Below are 22,549 nucleotides of genomic sequence, written 5' to 3' on the forward strand. Positions count from 1 at the left end.
AGTAAGTCAGAGAAAGACAAATATCATATGATTTCACTTATATGTGGAAACTAAAAAATGATACAAATGAACTTATCTACAAAACAGAAATAGACTCACAGGCATAGAAAACAATCTTATGGTTACCAAAGGGGGAGTTTGAGATTAACAGATACAAACTACTATATATAAAATAGATAAACAACTAGGACCTACTATATAGCACAGGGAACTATATTCAGTATCTTGTAATAACCTATAAAGGAAAAGAAACTGATATATATAACTGAATCACTTTGCTGTATGCCTGAAGCTAACAGAACATTGTAAACCAACTATATACTTCATTAAAAAAAAAATCTTAAAAAAAAAAACAAGTGAAAAGGCAAGCCACAATCCAGAAGATATTTGCAAAACAAATAAATAACAGGGTTTTTTTTTTTCTTCTTTATTTAAACTAAAATCAAAAGCAGTTCACTCATTTCTCCCCATTTCTTCTCATATAAATGATAGTGATTAATATTCAGAATGTATAAAAAATTCCTACAAATCAAAAAGAAAAAGACGAAAACCCAGCAGGAAAATGAGCAAAAGAGAGTCATTACACAGAAGAAACCATAAGAAAAATGCTTCCTGAGTTACCAGGAAAATACAAATTAAAGCCTCAAGGAGATACTATTTCACACCCACCAAATTGGCAATAACTTAAGAGTTAGACAATAGCTAATGGTGACAGGATATGAAGCAACAGTCATTCTTATTCACCGCTCGTGGAGAATAAATTGCCAGAACTGTTTGGGAAGTGGTTTAGTGTTTCCTAGTGCAAGACTTCTTAACCTGGGGTATGTGGTTAGAATTCAGGGGTGGGGGTGGGGGGTCTGTGTACTCGAATGGGAAAAAAAGTATGTCTGTGTTGTCACTAATCTCTAACTGAAACTTGCTATTTCCTTCTATTAGGAACCAAACCTTTGTGTTACTAGTACTGTACCTGTGACTTGTACCAACCAAGAGAATACAGATTTTGTGTATCACATTGAATTTGTTGCAGATATCTCAAAATACCGTTTATGCTCACCACAACTTCAAAATTATGGTCGTTGTTAGACCGATGGCTAAATATGACCATTTAATGGTAGGAGGACATGTATTGCTTTATCACAAATTTGTATTTTTAACATTTTGAAAACTATATTCCAATACGATTGGTTTCCCTTGTAATCCAATGTATTTTATGTATTTTAAAATGTTATTCTAAGAAGTCATCCAAGACTTCACTACTGTACCAAAGGGGTCCATGAAACAAAAAAGCAAATACTAAAATAAGTGGTCCTTAACAAAGTGTCTACCCTGGAGAAACTCTTGCCCATATGCATCTGGAGATACGAGCAAAACGCTGGGAGACTGGAAAGGGCCCAAATGCTCATTCATCAGCAATACAATGGATAAATTGTGGAATGCAGTATAATTAAATTTTTTTAAAAGTGCTTGAAGACTCGGGTGGCACTGAGCTAGATGTCTCATGGACTAATGACATAGTATTATCCACAATCCGGAGAGGCAATTTACTCTGTCGTAAGTAGGCTGAGCGTCCCGTCATTCTTGGATGATGGAAGGAGAAGCATAACCAAGTATTAAAAAAGAGGGTGAGTTCATTCCTGCTTGCAAACTTGTCCATTATTCTTGCATTGATTCGCTGCTTAAGGTAAACCGAGGGGATGGTCTAAGGCTCTAAGGCATGACTATCAGTTTCTGCATCATCCTTTACCTGCCTCTCACCTGGCAAGTTATCCTTAACAAGACTGCCACCTTATCTCCCTACATCCCCAGGGCTAGTCATTCAGCAAGGCTAATGGAGAGAAGACTGCTTTTTGTGTAACTGACCACACATCACGTTGGGGGCCTGAGGCTCAAGGCAGGTGGGCCCCAAGACCTCCTCACAACGGGCCGGAGTTGGGTAGGGGCTGGAGGGACAAGTCCTCAGCACGGAGGAATTCAGGACTGACACCGGCTACATTCCATGTGTCTTTTAAAACAAAGCACAACTCGCTCTTCAGTAAACTCTGTGAAATATTATTCTCCCCTTGAACAAAGAAATCTGAGCCAAACACACCTTTACGGCATACTCACTTTTGCTTGGCTTTTAAGAAAACCTCTCAGGCAAAGCTGTGACATCGACTGAGGCCCAGCGTCCCGATACTGGTGGCTCTCTTGCAAGGCGGTGCCTGGGATGCCGTCACCGCCAACCCAAGGTCTGTGTCTGCACATGGCTCCTCTGTTACCCACAACTTTTTTTTCTTTTTTCTTTTTTAAGACAATGAACTTTCCACTCTAATGTTATTTTTAAGCCAAGGAAAAATCTCCAAGAGCAGGCTGAATTCAAAAACAAAACAACAACAAAAATTTTTTTAAAGAGAGAACCCGAGAATGTGATCACATGCAGAATTGAAAAAGCAAAATAGAGCAGCTGAGTTGTGAGGCCCGGAGCGGGGATCGCATCTGATCTGACGATGGATAGCAGCTGGCCCAGGACTTGGGGAACCTGAAACAGCCCCTGAGGGCTGCAGGAAGCAAAGACGGTGATGCTGATGGCGATGGTGATAATGATGGTGATGGCAATCTTGCCGCAGGGCCTGGCCTCGTGAGAGCCCTGGCCCTCTGGCCCTGCGCGCCTTGAGGCTGGAGCTGGGGTCTGGGGGGAGGGGCTAGCTCCAGGACCCCACGCTAGGAGCCAGCAGGGTGTGCCCAGCCCAGATGCGCCTCAGCCCTTTCCTGTGTACCTCACTGACTCTGACCTCACACGTGAGCGGAGATGCTGTGGCGGGTATGTCAGTGGCCCTGACCCACTGCTGCTCCTCGGGCACCCAGGTCCCCTGACCAAGGGCAAAGGCAGGGAGTTTTTTTTAAAAAAAAAAAAAAACAAAGCAAAACTATGAGATGATTGCTCAGGAAAATTGAATGTTCTCCTCACTCCTTAGGGAAGCAACAGCCTAGACTATAGAACACATAACCAGACTCTTAAGATGATAGAGTCGGCTACACTAAAACCATACTTTACATCTAATGTTTCACAGTTTAAGAAATGTACTTCCCCCTTCATGGCTGCCTCTGATCTTCGGACAACCCTACAGCACAGGACAGAGAGACTACGATTTTCTCTTCTTTTTACAACAGATGCCAACGGCCACTTTGTCAGGACGTTGGGAGAATTGAGTTGCATGATGCAGCCAGCAGGTAAATCTCCGCATGCTGGTAGAGAAAAGGTTCTCTAAGATACAGTCAGTGAAAAAGCAAGGGGCAGAACAGTGACATATGTAATAACTCTGTTTGCATCCAGTGTGAAAGGTTAGCCGCCCAGCTGGATGCTTGGTCCGCCCTGAACCCTCCCTGTTCTACTACTTAGCCCCTGGGAAACAACCGCCCTAAGCCCCTCCTTCATTTATTCATCGGGCTTTCACCAGATACCAGTTACAATCACTAACTCTTTGGAAGAGCAGTTTGGCCGTCACTTCCCTGGGGCAACGCTGACCAGGGCCTCGGGGATCCGAGCCTGGCCACCCCTGCCCAGTGCCGGGAAAGCCACGGCCCGGAGCTGCTCACCCGGGTAAGAGATTTGATTTCCAGACCCCATCTCCTCCCTAACTCTGCAAGCAGCTTTGGGCAGACACCAGAGCTCCAGAAGCCACAGCTACTGTCGCAAAGGTGAGAGTGAAGGAAATGATGCCCAAAGTGGGGTGACCCCTGGCTGAGGAGGCCCGTCTAGCTGGATGGGCCACACGCTTAAACGCCAAGTCCAGGTCACTTTGAAATGGAGCTAGCCGCCCCCCTCCTTCAGTTCCCAAGTTCTCTTTGTCGACACCACTGCCCCGCACCCCCTACCCCCCTACTTCCTAGAAGGAAGAGAGCAGGTGTGTTTAGCATAGGAAAGAAGCCGGCAGATAGAGAGGGTGGAGGCTTTTAAATGTTATCGATATGCCTAAAGCCAGTAATTCTTGACCTGGCCAGAAAAGGCCTAAGGTTTAGATAAAGCAGGTCCTGGAGCCCCTGCCCCAAACACGGGGGGGAAAAAAAATCTTCCCTATATCGCCTGGAGTCTGATAAACTGAGTTTCTTAAAAATGCTCTTTCCTTTTTGTCCATCTGGAATCACCTTTTCCTGCCGCCCCAAGGGCACAAAAATTCAAAGACCTAATCTCTTAAATAGTTCCCTTCCTGCAGATCACTCAAATTCCAGGGACCTTAATCAGAGGTAAGTGCTGCTGCTAAGATACGCCATGACTTGTGAGAGTCTTTTTCTTTTAAACCAAATAGTTTGCCTCTCTCTTTTTCTTAATTTTTATTTTTTGGCCACGCTGCATGCGGGATCTCAGTTCCCCGACCAGGCATCGAACCTGCACCCCCTGCAGTGGAAGCGCAGGGTCCTAACCGCCAGGGAAGTCACGCAGGAGTTTTCACTGTTCACTCTTAACAATGAATTACTTAAACGTCAGTAATTTGGGACTTTCAAAGTAACAGGTTTTGAGTTCTTTACTGAAAGTATATCTTATAGACCTCTTGAATTCATTGATCTGCACTCCAAATTCACCCCTCCTACCCCAAGGGCTCTCTCTCCAGCTCAGGACACAAAATCTCCATTTGACCTTGTGTTCAAGTCGGAAACGTGGGAATGGCCTTCTCACCCACGTGGGCGCCCACCTCTGGGGCCCTCCCCCTTGCTCCCCACGGGGTCCCCTCTCAACAGGGAACCTCTGAACCGAGAAAGACCAGGGTCCTCCTCCAGGGCTCCCCATCTAGGTGCCAGCTAGCTCTCCAACCCCACCCCCAGCCAGCCACCCTCCACACCCCGGTGCTCCTGCCCCAGGGCCTTTGCTCTTCCTGTTTCTTCTTCCTGGAATGCTCTCAGCAGACCTGCCCTACTCAACGCCGGATCTCTCCAGGTTTCCCCTCAGGTCCCTTTTCACAGAGGTCTCCGGATCTCTCCAGGTTTCCCCTCAGGTCCCTTTTCACAGAGGTCTCCTGTATACACCCTGCGGGAAACAGCCCCGTCGCTGCCCCCTTACCCTGCTCCTCTTCATACAACGTGGATGTTTTCCTCTCTCCCAGTCCCATATATTCGCTCTAAGAGGACAGGCTGTGTCTCCCAATGGCTCTTGCAGCACCGGGAACGGGCTGGGCACAGAGCAGGTACGGCACAGCCAACGGCTGCTGAAGGGCCAAACCTGACCTCACCTCAGGTCTCAGCTGAGACCTCACCTCAGAGGCCCCCCACCCCTCCTGCAGTCTCTCCTGTTCTCTCCCCGGCATCCTCTTTACACCACCCCAGTGCTTATCAAAACCTGCAATTACGTTTGCATTTTTCATCAGTAACATCTGCCTTGCCTTCTGGTTCAGGGGTAGGCAAACTGCAGCCCGAGGGTCCAATCCCCACCGCTGCCCGGTTTGGTAAAGGTTTTGCCGCACGGCCGTCCTGCCCGCCTGGTGGAGTGGCTGTGGCTGCTTTTGTGCTACGAGGACAGAGCCGAGTGGTTGTGACAGAAACCTCACAGCCCACACGCCTAAAAGGCCAGGAGGGAGGGAAGGAGGGAAGGAGGGAGGGGGGAAGGAGAGGCGGCGGGGGGGGGGGTGATGGGGGGAAGGGGGGCACAGGCAGCAAAGCACACCGGTGGTACGGCAGTTTTACTCAGTGGCTCAGTCCTGCACCTTCAGAAGCCTGCCCACTACCTCGTTCCTTTGTGTCCCATCAGTCACTTATAAATGGTGAAACAAAAAAGCCAAGGGAATTTGTTGGCTCCTGTTCGCAAGTCCAGCTGTTGTCCTGCTTCAGGTGTAGATGGATCTTGGGTCAAGCACGTTCTGAGCTTTCCACCTCTCGTGCTGGAGCCACGTTCGGCTCGGCCTTTCCTCCAGGTTCACTGCCGGCCCTCCTGACCACCCAGCAGAGAACCCCAGTGGGCAGGGCACAGGCCCCGGCACTGAATCCCACCGGCTGACGGTCCCCCCTGGGTCAGGGCGCGTCAGGCTGGGACCGGCTGGGCCTGGGCCGTGTGCACAGCCCTGGCGTGCATCCCACCCACCGCACACGGCAGCCGGGCGGCTCGCGGGGTGAAAGAGCCGGGTGCTGTTACCCAAGGAAGGGAGGGCAGGCTAGGCCAGCCTTGGGAAGTGTTCAATTCCATCTCAGGACTCTCTCTGCAATGGGAGACGAGGGATTAGCTTACAAAAATTCACCAGTGCAGCCAACTTCGTTGGTATTTTTTAATCGCACATTAGAGATTCAGTTAATGAACGCGAGAGAAGTCACAAGCCTTTTCAATCTGTTTTATGCTTTTCCTCCCTGCTGTGTAAAATGCATTTCCTATTCATTTATTTCAGCAGCTGTATCAATAGTTAAGAGCTGCAAACGCAGCTGATAATCACTTGGTTTCACACAAGAAAACAGAGACCAGAAGTAAAAGAAGGAGCCATCAGTGGTTTTGCTAAATGCCCCATTTATTCTGCAATCAAGGTTCAGAAGTGTGGGGACACAAGCGCAGGTTGAGGAATCTCTGTGCAGCTGTCCCGTCACAGCCGCACGAGGGGGGATGGTGATGACGGCGTCTCTGCACAGTAACCCCCCTTCTCTTGTTTAAAGCGAACATGGTGAGGATGGATTGCCCATCATCCACCTCTCTCTGCTCTAATCTTTAAGAACCAGCGGGGCCTTCACTTGGTCGGCCACCTCCTTGCCGGCCAGCGCCTCGACAATCGCCAGAGCAAACTCGAAGCTGGTTCCCGGCCCCCGGCTGGTGAGGATCAGGCCGTCCCTTTCCACACGGTTCTCTGAGTAGCTGTAATGACCTTCGAAATAAAAACAAAGAAGGGTTATGTCCCAATGGGCTATGCTGGACAGCAAGGACCACCACTCAGCAGTCCCATTCGCTTACGGCGCTACTACTGGTCTCATGAAAATTAAAAGCAGCAGCAGCCAAAACCCCCAGGACAACGAGGTAGCCAGTCACGCAACCCTCAGGCACTGCCAGCTCTCGAAGCACAGCTGGAAGATACTGAGGCCGCCACGCGCAGCAAAGAGCAGCAGAAGCTAACAGCTGCTGAAATGAAGCGTGGGAACACGTGTGACGCTAACGCAGCTGCAAAAGACCGCGTACGTGTGAGGGGGATGCCGGAGTGAACGCTAAGCACTCACGTTTCTATTCCACAACACACGCGAGTTAAGTGCCAACTCTGTGAAACGAAGGGTAGAGAATACGCACCCTGAAGTATGTATGACTGCAGGAGTTCAGGAAATGCCACCCCAAAATAGGCTGCTTTGGTATACTGATTATTTTGAGCTAAAAGCACTTGAAAAACAGCACAGGCAGGGAGAGGGAGTGGCTTCCTCTGAATCTCCTTTCCTGCCTAAAGACAGATCATCCAGAAGGAACTCATAAATCCCCTCCCAGGAGTCTCATCAACCAGGAGAGAACACTAGAAGTTGACACCACACCCAGACAAACTTTGTCACAAACTATTATTACTCCCATCAACTCTTGGAAGGGTCCCTTCATCTTTCCTAAAAGCCAATTACGCTCCCTTGAGAGGCCTACCTCCCCGTCCCCTTTCTCTATTAAGATGGTATTTAAGCCAGAATTCTAAACCATCTCAGGGAGTTACTCATTTTTCCCTGGGTATCTCCCATGTATACATGTTAATAAACTTGTTTTTCTCTGGTCAATCTGTTTTTTGTTTTTTGTTTTTATACAGGAGTCTCAACTAAGAACTCAGAAGGGTAGAGGGAAAATTATTTTTCCTTCCCTACAAAATGCTGGAGGAAAGGGGGATGAGGGTGAACTGGGGTTGAAGGTAGAAACTACCTGTGATACAGACTACCTAGGTAATGCACACACACACCCTCTGCTGCCGCAAAAGCAAACAAGCACAAACGACACATAACGCATCGGGAGCGGGGAGAGGGAGGTGCGGAGGGAGAAACCACACTCACTTGTCAGGGACTACCTTCCTTCTGCGGCCCCAGTTGGCTGTATTTTTGCAAATGTAATAAGAAATGTGCTTCTCCTATATTCCCAGGAAGTAAACGATACCACCTCCGGGCAAGTCTCAGGGCACAAAGCTGGGATTCCCTGCACCCCCCCCCCAGCTCTCACCGTCCACGGCAGGCAGGCGGTCAGCAGACCCTCCCTCCGCGCGCAGCACCAGCGCCCCACGCGCCCCACGCGCCCTGCCCCACCGCCCGCTCCCGCCTGGAGCTGCTGCCGGGCACACTGCACTCCTTCCGGCCCCACGAGGGGCCCGGGCCGCCCCCTGTGCCCAGGAAGCTCTTCTCAGCGACTTGCTCTTTCAATTTCAGCATCAGCACCAAGCCCTCAGAGAGGGCACCTGTGACCCCTCTCTAAACCAGGTCCCTCAGGTCACTCCATCACAGCGCCCTCCCAGCGCCGAGGGAACAATATGTCTCCTGTTCACTGTCTGTTCTGTAAAGCGCTGAGTCTTCACCTGCCCGTCTGGCCCAGGGTAGTAATGGCACCGAGGGGGCGCCCCGAGCACCAGGTAAACGCAAGAACCAATGAGTGCTCCTCCGCCTGCTGCCTTACTGCAGGACCTCTGCGTCCAGCCCCCTTCTGGCTGCCCTTCCCTCCACACTCAGCACCACCAAAACGGGAACCTTTCCAAAGCGCAAATCAGAGCACACCCAGTTCCCCCAGAAGCCTTCGCCAACTTTCTCCAGCACCTTGAGGTGACCCTGAACTCCACGTCACGGTGCACAAACCCCGGGGCCTGGCCTGCGCACAGAGACGGGACTGGAAGGAACCAGAGGGAAGACGGAAAAGAGCCCGCATCCAGGTGGGAGCAAACGGTGACCTGGATGGGACAGCGGCAACAGAGAGGAAACGAAGGTCTGAGATGGATCTTGGGAGATAAAACGCCCAGGCCTTGGGGAAAGACTCGATGTGGAGAGACATCAAGGATGACTCCCAGCCGCTTGTCCTGGGCAACTGGGTGGGCGGGCGGGTGGTGGCACCACTCAGTGACGTGGGACACGAAGGACAGACTGAGTGAGGGTCCTCTGTGAGATCCTGCCACACCCAGTCCCCGCAGGGAGAGCCAGGCACACAGCGCACACACCCCCTCTGAACCCCTGCCCTCCCCTCCCCCACGCTCAGTGCAGACCTCCTGCCAGTGCCCCCCACCCCAGAACACCTGCGGCCATGGCTCTATCTTGTTCCCTTTTCTGTTCCCAGAGCCTAAGGAAGAGCTCAGGAAATGCCTGTTCAGTGAACACATACAGAAAAACGTCTCCTGGGACTTCCCTGGCGGTCCAGTGGTTAAGAATCCGCCTTCCAATGCAGGGGACATGGGTTCAATCCCTGGTCAGGGAACTAAGATCCCACATGCCGTGGGGCAACTAAGCCTGCGCGCCGCAACTACTGAGCCCGCGCGCCGCAACTAAGACCCAACGCAGCCAAAAAAAAAAAGAAAAAAAGTCTCCTGAGCAAGATGCTTCTGCTGTGTTAACGAGCTTTAGAAACCACGTCCTGATGCTCATGTCCTTTCAAAGTGGATGAATAACACCTGCAGTAATTTACGTCTTCCTAAACCTCATTAAAAATCACGTCACCCACTGAAATAACTGACTACAGTACATGAAAATTTTCCTAGTTGCACCTTTTTAGAAGAAAAGAGGATCCCTGGTTTGAGGGGGAGAGGTTTTCCTAATCTAACCTCATTTCCTGATGGTTAAAGGTCATTTTAAATGCTGAACTAGAAAACCGGCTGGGCTGGGTCTCCTGGAGCTGAGACGGACAGGTCAGCGGGAGGCACGGCTCTAAACGGTTCACTTAACAACCTCTTTGTGGGTAAAATATTACAAATACAGCCTAAACTGGTTAAAGATGTTTAAAGGTTCCATGGTTCTCAGAATCTCAACCAGGAAGAGCAAAAGGTCTACTTACGGACCACCTCCACCTAGTGGCGACAATGAAAAAAACCCCCCGTGCACCAGCCAATCCCCGGTCAACCCGCAGGAGGCATTCATTCCCTGTTAACTGTAAGCAAACACCCTAAAGCCTCTCTCCAAGCCCAGAGATGAAGCACCTGGGGAGGCCAGGGGCCAGGGGGCAGCAACTAACAGCAGCTTTTACCTGCACACCCCTCACCTACATGGTCTGGGCGCCACAGGTGGAGGGGGCGCCACAGGTGGAGGAGTCGCCACAGAGACGGGGCATCCCAGAGAGCCCGAGACATTTACTATGTGGCCCTTCCAGGAAAAGCCGCCGACCCCCGAGCACAGCAGTTCTGGGTTCGAATCCAGGCCTGCCATTCAGCAGCTGTCTGACCTCTCTGAGCCTCCTTTTCCTCTTCTGTAAAACGGGGATGATACCAACCTAACAGGATGATTCTGGGAGCCCGACCAAACCAAACGCCAGCACGAGGTGGTGCTGTCATCACCGCAGACACGGCCGGGGAAGGGCAGCCTGTCCACTGCGGCGTCCCCAGCACTCAGCCCAGGGCCAGGCCTACTGATCTTAACACGATGTTCACCACGAGGACGAGACAGAGGGCCTCCCGGAGGAGACACCAGGAAGTGATTACAGCTCCACTTCTCAGAATGTTCTGAAGGGGCAGAAACTGCAAACATTTTTCTCTTACAAGAGGAGTTACGTGTAAGAGGACAGAATGCAATGCTGGTAACTTAGGCGTATGGGGGGCCTCACCAGGACAGAGGGGGGGCCTCACCAGGACAGAGGCGGGGCCCCAGGTCCGGCCTGGCTCCAACGAGTGGCCTCGCCTCCCCAGGCGAGGTGAAGCCAACACCTGCCTTGCCGGGCACTGGGGCTGCAAGGCTCGAGGTAACGCGCAGGAATACACCCTGTAGGTGCCCGAGAGTTAACGATCTCATCTTTTTCTGCTTCTGATCAGCCTCAACTTCCTGAGGCGTTACAAGGAAAGAGCCACAAAGATACATGTGCAGATAACAGGGAACATGTTCCACTCCTTCTTCCTTCTCATGTGTCGTAACTTCTAAAGGAAGCCCGATTCTGTTCTTTCTAACCCTCCAAAACCCCTCCATTAGCTCAAAGTAAATTAAATCCCTACACTAAAAAATGCCCAGAAACCGGAGCCTTTAAAAACAAAAAATCAATTTTCACACGGATGGTTTAACTGACAACTTAGTATCTTTCTGCCAACTAAAACCATAGATTTTTCAAGAAAATACTACTTTGGATCAGATTGAAGAATATGCAGAATCTGCAACACCGGGAGTGAACCCTGACATAAACTGTGGACTTTGGGTGATGATGCCACATCAGCGCAGGTTCATCGACTGTAGCAAAGGCACCGTCTGGTGGGGGAAAGGAGGCTGACGGTGAGGGGGGTGGGGTGGGGTACTGGGGGTTTAGGGAAACGGTGTACTTTTTTGCTTAATTTTGCTGTGAACATAACACTCCTCTAAAAAATAAAGTCTATTAATCTTTTTAAAAAGGCAGTGAATGAAAAATGCATCACCTTGCTTTGCGATGAAAGCATTAACGTAAGAAAAAATTTACTTGCCCTACTTTTAGTTCAGAATAAGTCCAGAGCAGAACAGAGATAGACAAGAAAATGTTAACAGTCGCGCAGCTGTTTTCAAATCCGCTTTTGATACTATTAGTCTTTTATTTTTTCCCCCCAACATCTTTATTGGAGTATAATTGCTTTACAACGGTGTGTTAGTTGCTGCTGTATAACAACGTGAATCAGCTGTACGTGTACATATATCCCCACATCTCCTCCCTCTCGCGTCTCCCTCCCATCCTCCCTATTAGTCTTTTTATTTAGCCACTGGTTTTTGGTTGGCGGGTGTTTTAAACGGAGCCGGTCACTCGGCCTCCCCGCTGGCTGAACGCCAGTCGAGCCACCTTTGGCTTCTAGTGGAGATTTGTGCTTCCCTGCACTTATCCACACCAGCGTGATTTTCCTTTCTCTCTGCATGTTCCAGGGCCTCTGCCGCCCTGTGACATGCACTCCAGGGACAGGTGGCAGAGGAAGATGCCCCCTGACAACAGACTCTACCTGGTCGGTGCTCTGAGGGGCACACTGAGAAGCAGTGCCTCCACAGCTGTGCACCCAGGAGCTTGGTTACACTGCTTTGCTGTTACCTACACACTGCCTCGTAGTTTTAGATTTGATGCACATGTCTCTGCAAGCTGTTAACTCTTGGAGGGCAGAGACAATGACGTGCTTTTTAAAAATAATCTCCAAGTGACAAGCAACAATAAGAGAATTTGTTTAAAAGTTGATAAATTACCAAAAAAGGTTATAACGTTAGGTTAAAAAAGCAAGCTGTAGAATATACTTACTAGATCTCATGTGAGTAACAATATTAAACTGCAAAGGATAATGAGTATGTGCAGAGAAAATTCTAGAGTTTCACAGGAAAACTTAATAGAAGTTAAATCTGACAAGTAGAAAGGTGCTGGGGTAGTTAGAAGAGAAACATTTCCTTTTACTTCACCCCTTTCTGTACTGTTTGCATTTTTCTTTTTACCATGAATAGAAATTGTCTTCATAAAAATAAATGAATAAAAGTTAAACATCTAGCTGATATTTATAAAAGAAGCCTGTGAGCGAAGGAACAGGCCTGCCTGCCACCCGGGCCTCCTCTGGAAGAAGGGAGCAATGTCCATTTTACTTTGGATTGTGGGCAAAAGGGCACATTCTGAAATCGCTATCAAGGTTTAAAATTTACCCTCAGGCTGCTGGCAAAGTATTTAGTAAAAATACTAGTTAAACTGGGCATTTTGCAACCACTTCAATCTGTGACCACGAGGAGCCAGGCTGGCCTTTGGCTCAGCCCCTACGTCCCCGTTCGGGTACATATCTGCAGACCCGCACCGTTAGGGGACGCACACGTAGAGACCCACACCATTAGTCCGTCTCTCTCATTAAAACACTTGCAAAGAAAGTGAGGAACACATCACACGCCAACCCACAGAGAATCCCTACGTACTACTGTCTACCAAGTGGGAGACAATGCTATAGCACAGCTTTTTGAGTAGGTCTTTTGGCACGTTAGAATATAAGCATGTACTTACTTCCGTCCATCATTTTGTCTTTAGCAAGTGGGTGTGTTGTAACTTTGCTTCCAAAACCTATTTCATGAGCCAACAGAGCCGTAGGTCCTAAAAAGAAAATGAATAAAAAGACTTAAATGTAGACACAGAAAAACCCATGTTTTAAAAATCGCAGCAGCAAAAATATTCTTCAAAATCAGGGGCTCTTACCTAAAATATACTTATGATTCTGAAATTAAACACTTCTTAGTATGAGAGGTAAAGTATGTTTATGATAAAACATCTGCTGAGCACATGCAGCAAAAACGTACAAACTTAAAACACATCAATAACCATTTAATCAAAAATATCTACTTTTATAGCTGAGGAGCAAACAGATAAATAGAACATGCCCCCTCGAGGGACAGGCTGCAAGTGTAACAGGGGTACAAAGGAGGGGGAGACCACGGACGGCAAAACGTCCTGCCTTACCCTTTGCAGATGGAAGATTTAGTTACGCCTTAAAGGCAACTAGTACTCTCTGAACCCCTGGGCTTGACTGCTATTTTACAGACTAGTTTTATTTTTCTACTTGAGAATGAAAAATTAGCACTCATCCATCTGTCTATCCAAATGTATCAGGTGGTAGGATTATTAAAATGAACGGGACATTGTCCCAGCCCCAAAGGAGACACCTGTGAAATGCCCACGTCTGAGATACAAAGGCACTGGCGTTTCTGTCTTACAACTACGCACTTAAGAACCCTGCACAAATGCCCCCCGTGGTCCTCTACATGCTCCCTCTTAAAATGAAGGTTAAAAAAAAATATGCCGGTGCTAACTTGAGATTCTTGTGAATGGTCAACTTCACTGATAATCACAAGCATATTTTGTAGGTAACAGTCCTCAAATAGGGACTAAGACCAAAAAGGTTTTATACCTTTGTTATCTTAAAACTTTTAGAAAAGTAGTTTTTCTACCTTTTTCCTCTAAGCCACCAAAAAATAACGAAAGAAGAACTTTCTAAGGCCTAATGTCACACCTAGAAAAACTTCAGAAGAGCACCGTGGCCTTCTAAACGGTTAGGGCACTGTGGTTAAGATCCCAGGACGGACTCTGCACACTTTAACTCCAGCAAACCCAAGCACCTGCTCTCAGGACCTTTCATTTTACAGCACCGTTCCAAGGATAAAGTGGTTATATAACGGACCTACCTACAGGCTACTCAGATCTCAGCTGCTACTAACAGGAAGATCAAACAAATGATATGTAATTACATAAGCTTTCTGTCTTAGCGTCAGGTGTCAGTTTCATACCAAGTCCTCACTTATACCTTAACCAGGAAGCCTCTTAAATATACTTGACGCCCCTTCCTCCTTACTTGTATGCTGCATGTGAGAGCTATGTTTGGTAGCAAACCCTAAGGAGTGTGTGAAAACTGAGTAATTATCTCAATTTTTATTTGATGTATTCACGAACTACCTTTAATTCTTATTTTGTACGATTTTAAGAAAAAATGATTTCCTACATCATATATTTTAAAGCAAATTTCAAGCGATGACCGATCGTACATGAGGACCGCAGGTCATACAGCGAGCCAGGAATTTTCAGGCTGCTCCCTCCAGGTGGTAAAATGGCTGCCTATGACACTGATGACCGTAGGGTAAGCTCCTCATTACTGCTTGCTGGGGCTCAAGAATCCTAGCTGGAAAACTCGCGGGGCTACTTAACTGCTCCTATTACTTGAGATTCCGGTGGATGAAATGCGGCCGAGTCTGCAACAGGGGCCCAGCCCTGAGCACGGAGCCGAAGGTTCAGGGAACAGAGGGTACAGTGGACAGAAGGGCCTTGGGAGGCCCAGAGGCGAAAGCCCACAGCGCCACCGTGTGGCGATGTACAGAGGGCACACCTTGCCCCCGCAAGCGCCCCCAGCTCGCACCTGCAGCCCAGCGCTTGCCCGCTGCCCGCTCGTCACCTCCAGGCTTCCTTGCCCTCCCCCACCCAGAGTGAATCTCGTTTTATTTTCTTCTCAAGACAGCCTCCCTTCCAATTTCTGTCTCTCCCATTCACTCCATATTAGGGGTTAAGCTAATATTCCTTCAGTTCAATAAACCGTTCCCAATTCCTAACTGCGACATTCATCTGCCGATTTAAACACCCGTCTCTCCCCCATCACTCGTTCCAACCTCGCTGCAATCTCCTCCACACGCCATCACGCTTCTCCTACTTTGTGCAGCACCCAGCGGGGCAGTGCAGGACATTCAACAAGACACCAGGTCACTAGCTCCGTTCCCTTTACAATGTGGATGTAAATGACGACAAGCCTGTGTGTCTTAGCAGCGTGGGATTCAAGTCCGCCTGAACACAAAACGCTGAACCAGATGTGGCTGATAATTCTGCTACTTTGGTGACACAAAATGACAAACTGCTATGTGGTGTTTACTTGCAACACAGTCCTCAGAGGACAAACCCAGCCCAAACCCTTCCCTTCTTCCTTTAGTGAAAGCACTAGGCATGAGGCAGAGGTGAGGGTCAGCACGCAGGGTGGGGTGGGGTGGACTAAGCCCTTGTATGAATGACAGCACCTCTGTCTTCCTCCACAGGGAGGGCTGCAGCTGCCTGGGCTGCGGCGTCCTTCAGCAGAGAGAAATCCCCGAGCCCCAAGGGCAGGTCAGAGGTCAGTGCTGACCGGAACCCAAGGACGGGGCTTGCCAGGTGGTTGCCCCTCAGTCCTTCCCGGTCTTTAATGCAGAGGTTCTCAAACATTGAAAGGGGTCTTAGGACCCCTTTAGCTATTATACGAGTTACATTTATCAATATCTGCCATGCTAGAAATTACAACTGGGACAGGTTTACAACATAAGAATACTCAAGCACACAAGCCATGCCTGAATGATGACATCGTCATACTCTGATGTCACTCCTGTGAGAATTAGAAGGAAAAAGGCAAATAATGTGTTAATAGTATCTGCTTTGCCCTATGAACCCTTTGAAAAAACTCCGAGAACCACTGCTGTAATGCAGTCCCTAGATCCCCAGCCTATGACTTCTTTTAAAGTCTATTGTATTGAACAAAATATCAACACATCATTTTATTTAACCATCCATACATTCATCTCTTTATTTGCTCTTTTTGACAAACATTTAATGAAGACCTATGAATAAGGAAGGCACCTGCCAAAATTACACTATGAAAAAATGCAAGATGGCAGAATATCATCTGATATTAGAGCAAAAAGGATGGACTTTAAAATGGTATCAAAAACCAAAGTACTACTAGCCTTCAAAGATGTGGAGACATCGACAAAGCACCAACAGCCTTACTCTATAAATTACGTGGCAGAGAATACAGTACCTAAGACCTAGCACTCAACACTGGGGACCAGGCAGGAAGCCCCCCAGGGCAAGCCCAGGGCAGAGCTCTGACGCTATGCTGGCCCAATTCTTGCTGACCATGTGCGGGCAGAAGTACTTCCTGGCACCGGGATTTGCTGTAACAAGCTGTTTACTGAGTGCCAGAGGGGCCACGTTCTCCTCCAGGTCCACCAAACAGAGAAAACACTAAGTTTCACAGAACGAAGACCAAAGGCAGGGAGAGGCAGAAAACGGAACTGTAGTAACTTCTGAGATGACATCAACCTCATGCCCCAAGCTAAATACACCGATACAGATGCCCTTCATGCCTTAGGAAGGGGAAGAAGTACTGGGAACACGATCTTATAATTAAAGACGACCCCGTCACGTATTTTTTGAAGAAAGCCAACAACACACTTGAACACAGGATGGCTCTGCACGTACCCGCACAGATTGCGGCGATGAGGCCCTTCCTCTTTTCTTGTTCCTTCAGTATCTCCTTCACAGCAGAGGACTAGTCAAAGGAAACCAAAAACACAGCAAGTTGTCATTAAGCTGCAGCCAATCTCTGGCTGGAAACTTTGGCAGAATCTGATTTTAGCTTAAACCACAAGATCTTCAATCTATTTTTCAACAATATTGCTAAATCATCAATATAAAAACTACCAAATTCATAGTTTTTCTACATCCTTAAACCCAATCAAGGCATTTATTATAAGAAAAAGGTACCCTTTTCTTAAAGATGTTTAAAGATAAGAAAAGCAATTTCCCCTGGGCATATTAACCCTTGCCATTTTGTACTCTAGGGAGAAAGACACAGAAGGGAGGAAATGTGCTGTTTTGGGTGTTTTCAGACAGCGAAGTGGGGAGTGGAGCCCAGCAGTCCCAAATGTCTGATTCAACCTGCCTCATGAGCTTCTGTGTGTCCTGCCCCTGCCACCTCTCTCTCTTCTTCTTCCTGAAGGCTGACTCTTCACATAAGACAAAATGAAGAAGCAGTGGCTTCTTTTATGCCATTTTTCATTCAAGCTGGCAACTCCAGACCCCTGCAACCTCCCTAGCCCCGACGGTTGAGTAGACAGCCAATCTCTTATCTTTCTAGGCTTAGCCCTTCACAAGCACAAAATTAATCATTCTTCTGCTGTTGAGGGAAAAAAACAAGTAGTCTTACATTTGGACTGTATTCACAGAATCTGTTCATAACTGTTTCACCAATTCCGCTTACTTCTATAGTAAATGTTATTAGAAACTTTTTTTTTAAATTAAGCTAGAACACCACTTTGTTAATTTCACCTTTTCCTAATCTATTCACAGCCTCCTTCTTGAAATATGTTAGCAGCAAACCCAGCAGAATACAAGACGCTGAAGCCCCCCAGCTTTACCTGGGATAAATTCTGTGCGCCCAGACCGCCTCCTGGCATAACCACCACGTCGTAAGGTCCCTGTAACAGTTCAAAAAAAGAAAAAGGATGCGAAGATGTTTCACTTGAAGTGTGCGTTAAGCAGGAACACTTTCATATCAGAGCAAAAAACTGTTCACAGAAGAACAATTAAATTAAGGTGTTTCTCTATAATGGAATACTGTAACTAGTAAAAAATGCAGAAAATCTGTATACAGTAACATGAAACGATGTCCATGTTGCAGAACTGCAGGCGTATCGTGACCTTATTCCTGTACAAAGAATAAATATACACACGTATGTAGATGCATGTGTGTACACACCTCTCAATGCCCCCACATACATGTGTACAGTATACAGACACTCATGGACAAAGGAGATCACCAACTGAGGCAGGGTGGGGGGAGGGGGAGAACGAGAAAGGGACATTTAACGTTTGACTCTGCATTTGTCTACACTGTGTGAACTGTTTTCAACAAGAATGTACATAGCAATAAATAATTAAAAACAAAACAAACTCTAAAAGGCACAAACAAATTTTTTTAACCTTATGAAAAATGGAACTTGGACGATAAAAATGATGTAATATTTTAGTATCCCACATACCAAAACACCCTACAAGTCTAATGATTTCAAACTTGCTGAAATTACAAATAGAAATTGGTTTAATACAGTATCTTAAATTGTTAAAAGCTTTAAAAATTTAGTCATTAAGCAAATTATGAAATGAAAATTTACATTTTTAGTCCAACATATACTAGTTACTCTTAAAGACTGTAAAATGTCCTATGTTGTTTTAAAACCAAGCAAAACTTAGAACAAAATTTGTGAAGTATAGAATTTTTTTCACTCCTTTTAGAAACTGAACTAAATAAATAGACACAAGATGTCACCTGTTCTAAAATACCCAGACACCATAGGACAAAAACAACCAGGGAAGGAATATTTACTTCCACTCTCTCATTTTTAACCTGCTATTTAGAAAGTTTCAACAATTTATGTGAAATACCAATATTCTTACATTCCACAATCCAGCAAATAAATCTGAAATATTTGGATTTATTAGAAAGGAATGCACTTTTTTCTATGCATTTGAGAGTGAGGCACAGGGAAATCAGGCTCCAGGTTCCCCAGGAGGGCAGAGACGGCCGTCCATGAGAGGGCTCTGCTTGCTTTTCTGCCACAGCTCTGCTCCAACAGGGTACAGCCCACACTCCTGTCACACCGGCCCCTGAAGCCTGAGCCCGGTGAAACCATGGGCAAAGGTGTCTGGTATACGTGGCGGGGGCATGCTCCTGAGGAAAGGGACCACAGCTCTTGACAGATTCTCAAAAGTGTTGGTCCCCCTCAAAAGGAAGAACCGCAATACTGAAAAAGTGACACAATTTCAAGGGACCTCTTACCCCTCCCTTAATCCAACCACAAATCAAGTATGAGTTGTTCATGTAACATGAATCACCCAACCACGTCTGTGTCACTGATAAAGGAAAGATAAGCAGTAGCTTTCAAGTAAAGAGTAAAAAGTGAATGGGAAATGTCCACCTGACTCTTTTATATTAAGTAACATAATCATAAGAGGAGGACAGGCTGCCTGTATATGAGCCAGAACACTGATGAAAGGGTCCCAGCCATCCACCCACACTGAGCACACGCGGTATCAGGGACCTGCCAGGTTCCGTGGATACACAGTGGAAAAAGGCAAAGTCCTCCACTTCCCAGGGCTTAGTTTAGTGCCGAAGACGTCCAAGCAAAGTAACTTTCTTAAAATAAGTCTGTGCTAACAACAGTCTTAGATGTAGTCAAGAAACAGTTCAAGAAACTGATAAAGAAGCCAGAGGAAGGAATAATTCCAAGTATATGGAACAAACCTCTTTTTTTGCATCTTCTAGACTGGCATCAGGACAAATGACAACATCTCGGCTACACTGTACCGGGTCTTTTCCAGCCAGACCTGCAATGGTGACCTTAATCTAAGAGAAAGACATCATCACGATATTTAAGAACACTGAAACATAAATTTAGAGTAACATTTCCACAGCTGCCCTGTGTTTTAAAATAACTGGGCAGGAAATACTGCAACCAAACCATGCTGACCTTAGGCTATTAAGATGGCTAAATATATTTAACCATTAGGTCTGTCCCAGTTTGCCTGGAACAGTATGAATTAAAGATGCCGTCCCAGCACCCTGTCTGCTTAGCGTCCTTTCTCCCACAAGTGTTCTGGTTTAGGTGATAAATTATATGACCATCCTATCAATAATCCACCTGGCAAAGTTGCTGTTGCCATTTAACCCTTCTGGTATTTTCTTAAGGTAGAAATACAAGTTAAAACAAAATAGTACTCCGCCTTGCAAAAATTTACAAAGTTGACAATACTGGAAAAAATGGGAATCTTCCTCACTGCTGGTGGGCCCACATATTAGTACTTTGGATAGTCATTTGACAAAATCTAGTACCATCAACCGTGCAACTAGCAATTCCTTTTAGGCATAGAGCCTAGAAAAACCGCTACACCTGTGAACAATGAAACCTGTATTAAGAATATTACCGTATTAGAATGCTGTGAAACAATGTAATAAAGGAATGGATAGATTGGCATATTCCTACAGTGCAATACTAAGCAGTATTTTATTTATTGACCGTGCCACGCGCGGCATGCGGGATCTTAGTTCCCCAACCAGCAACCGAACCCGTGCCCCCTGCAGGGGAAGCACGGAGTCCTAACCACTGGACCCCCAGGGAATTCTCTACGCAGCAATTTTAAATAAACAAACTGGATCTATACCTTTACTACAACGTGGGCACTTTATTTAATTATTTTATTGTTTCTGTGCCTCAGTTCCTTCAACTGTAAAATAAGAATGGCAGTAATTCATAAGGTTGTTATAAAATTTAAAAAAGTTTACATAAGTGCTTAGAATGATACCTACCACTCAGTAAATGCTATTTAAGCATTCACTATGGTTACGCGCGTATATATAGATTTATACCACAGACGCCCAGAATGGGAACCACACTCTAATGCTACTTTAAAGACACGCATGGAATGCATTCACGTCACTGTGAGGACAGCAGTTACCTCTGGGGCAAGACAGGGAAAAGGATTAGGGAAATCTACAAAGAGGGCTTTGCAATGCCTTCTTCCTTTAAAGCACCTGTTCTTCAAGGCACAGGTCAGAAAAAAATATAGCAAAATGTTAACAAGTAGTAAATGTGCACAGTAGATAAACAGGTGGAATTAGTGCCTGTACTGTCGTGTCCGTTTGAAATATTTCATAAAGTACACGGAACATTACTTTATTCAAAATGACTTATAAAATTCCAACAATGTTTTAAAAGGGAGGAGGGCTAGAAAACTTTGGGGGACATACTCCAGCTCGCCTCATGACATCGACAGGGATGACCGTCTCCATCTCCTCTGCTCCTGTAGCCAGGATGACCAGAGCTCTCTTTGCAGCCATTTTGATGTTGGATTTTTTAAAGATGTAACTGAAAAAAAAAAAAAAAAAAAAAAGATTTTCGAAAAACTTTCACTGCGACTCTGTAAGAGCCAACAACTTCAATTTCAGGAACATTTTTAAGGAGAGTAACTAAGTCCCTCCTAGGGAAAAGGTTTTGATACACAAACACAACTGAACATGAAAAATGCATTTTAGATCAACGTTGGTTTTCACAGCATTTCAATTGCTGTTTTTTGAGATGAAAACACAGTAAGGTTGCCAACACGCTGGTGTTGTTTAAATTCTTTTATCATGTTTTTAAAAATCCAATTTCTAATAATATATTGCAAATGAAATTTTCCAAGACACAAGTACATGGGTCTTTCATTTCACACGATGCGGAGGAGGTACGAAGTCGTCTTTTTTCAAGTAGTATTTCACAGAGAAACGACTAAACTTAATTACCTGGGTGAGAAACGAAATACACTCTTTAGCAATTAGCTCCTGAGATTTTTGGAGGGGATTTTTTTTTTTTTTAGTTCCAATAACTGCACTAAAAATTTGGGGGAGGTTAACAGTGTTAAATATTTGAACGCACTTTTTTTTTTTAAATAACGGAGAAAAATGGGAATTCCCCCTCACTACGTTCAATGCAGCTAGATTCTCTCTTTGCACTTAGCAAACGCCATTGTAAACGACGGCTGCTAAGCCAGGGTCTGAACAGTTTTTAGCCTATTCTTTCCGCAGAGCTTGTCTTCCGTGAACTGATTTTGGTAAAACGAGGCTATCACACACAGGATTAACCAGCTCCCGGCTGGTGGGTTGCTATGCACGCAAATTCCGGCAGCTTTAGCGTTGCTACTACGCTGGCGGCCTAACGGCGCCCTCTGCTTATCTCGGAAGGCCGCCCACTCCTCAAACGCGGCGAGACGCCGGCCGGGCCCGCGCCGCCTCCGGGACCCCCCGAGGGTCCAGCGGGAGGCCCGCGCCCCCTCGCCGCCCGCGGCGCCACGGCCTGCGCACACGCCGGGTTCCCCAAGGCCCCGACCTGAACCTCGCCTCTCTTCCCAGGAACGCAGAGACTCGGCCCGTTCCGGCGGCACCTCTACCCGGGGCACGACAGAGCCAGAACCGGACTAACCCAGGACGCACGCAGGCACGCAACCCAGCAGGCACGCAACCCAGCACGCACGCGCGCCGCCACGCTCCGGTCTCAGCCCCTCATTGCGCAGGCGCGCGCCGTCCGGCTTCTCATCGCCCGCACTGCGCAGACGCGCGCCGTCCGGCCAGGCTCCTCAGCCTCGCACTGCGTAGACGCACGTCGCTCGCATCACGTTACGTCACATCCGACC

General features: G+C 47.0%; 1 protein-coding gene across 3 annotated transcripts; it reads right to left on the reverse strand.

The window, feature by feature from the left end:
• Positions 1 to 6,443: 6,443 nt before the first annotated feature.
• Positions 6,444 to 22,485, reverse strand: PARK7 (Parkinsonism associated deglycase). Of its 3 annotated transcripts, none has more exons than XM_082392813.1 (7): positions 22,339 to 22,485; positions 21,129 to 21,246; positions 19,626 to 19,727; positions 17,740 to 17,799; positions 16,802 to 16,871; positions 13,046 to 13,132; positions 6,444 to 6,812 (listed from the first exon to the last, which is right to left on the reverse strand). In XM_082392813.1, exons 2-7 carry the CDS (start codon positions 21,216 to 21,218, stop codon positions 6,652 to 6,654), a joined length of 570 nt encoding a protein of 189 aa, XP_082248939.1. In that variant the 5' UTR covers positions 21,219 to 21,246; positions 22,339 to 22,485; the 3' UTR covers positions 6,444 to 6,651. The 3 variants fall into 3 exon arrangements, with proteins under 3 accessions (XP_082248939.1, XP_082248938.1, XP_082248940.1); XM_082392812.1 differs by having other exon boundaries at positions 22,246 to 22,420; XM_082392814.1 differs by having other exon boundaries at positions 22,257 to 22,390.
• Between the last annotated feature and the right edge of the window lie 64 nt (positions 22,486 to 22,549).

The sequence above is a fragment of the Balaenoptera borealis genome (genome assembly GCF_965194805.1).
Source record: "Balaenoptera borealis genome assembly, chromosome: 1".
NCBI classification, from domain to species: Eukaryota; Metazoa; Chordata; class Mammalia; order Artiodactyla; family Balaenopteridae; genus Balaenoptera; species Balaenoptera borealis.

Bases quoted from the DNA above. Each gene is read 5' to 3' on its own strand.
- PARK7 (XM_082392813.1), bottom strand. From the start codon at position 21,218: ATGGCTGCAAAGAGAGCTCTGGTCATCCTGGCTACAGGAGCAGAGGAG. The intron at 17,800-19,625 runs GTTTGTTCCATA...GAACTGTTACAG, and splicing joins TAGAAGATGCAAAAAAAGAG to GGACCTTACGACGTGGTGGT. The intron at 6,813-13,045 runs GTAAGTACATGC...TTTATTTCGAAG, and splicing joins AGACAAAATGATGGACGGAA to GTCATTACAGCTACTCAGAG.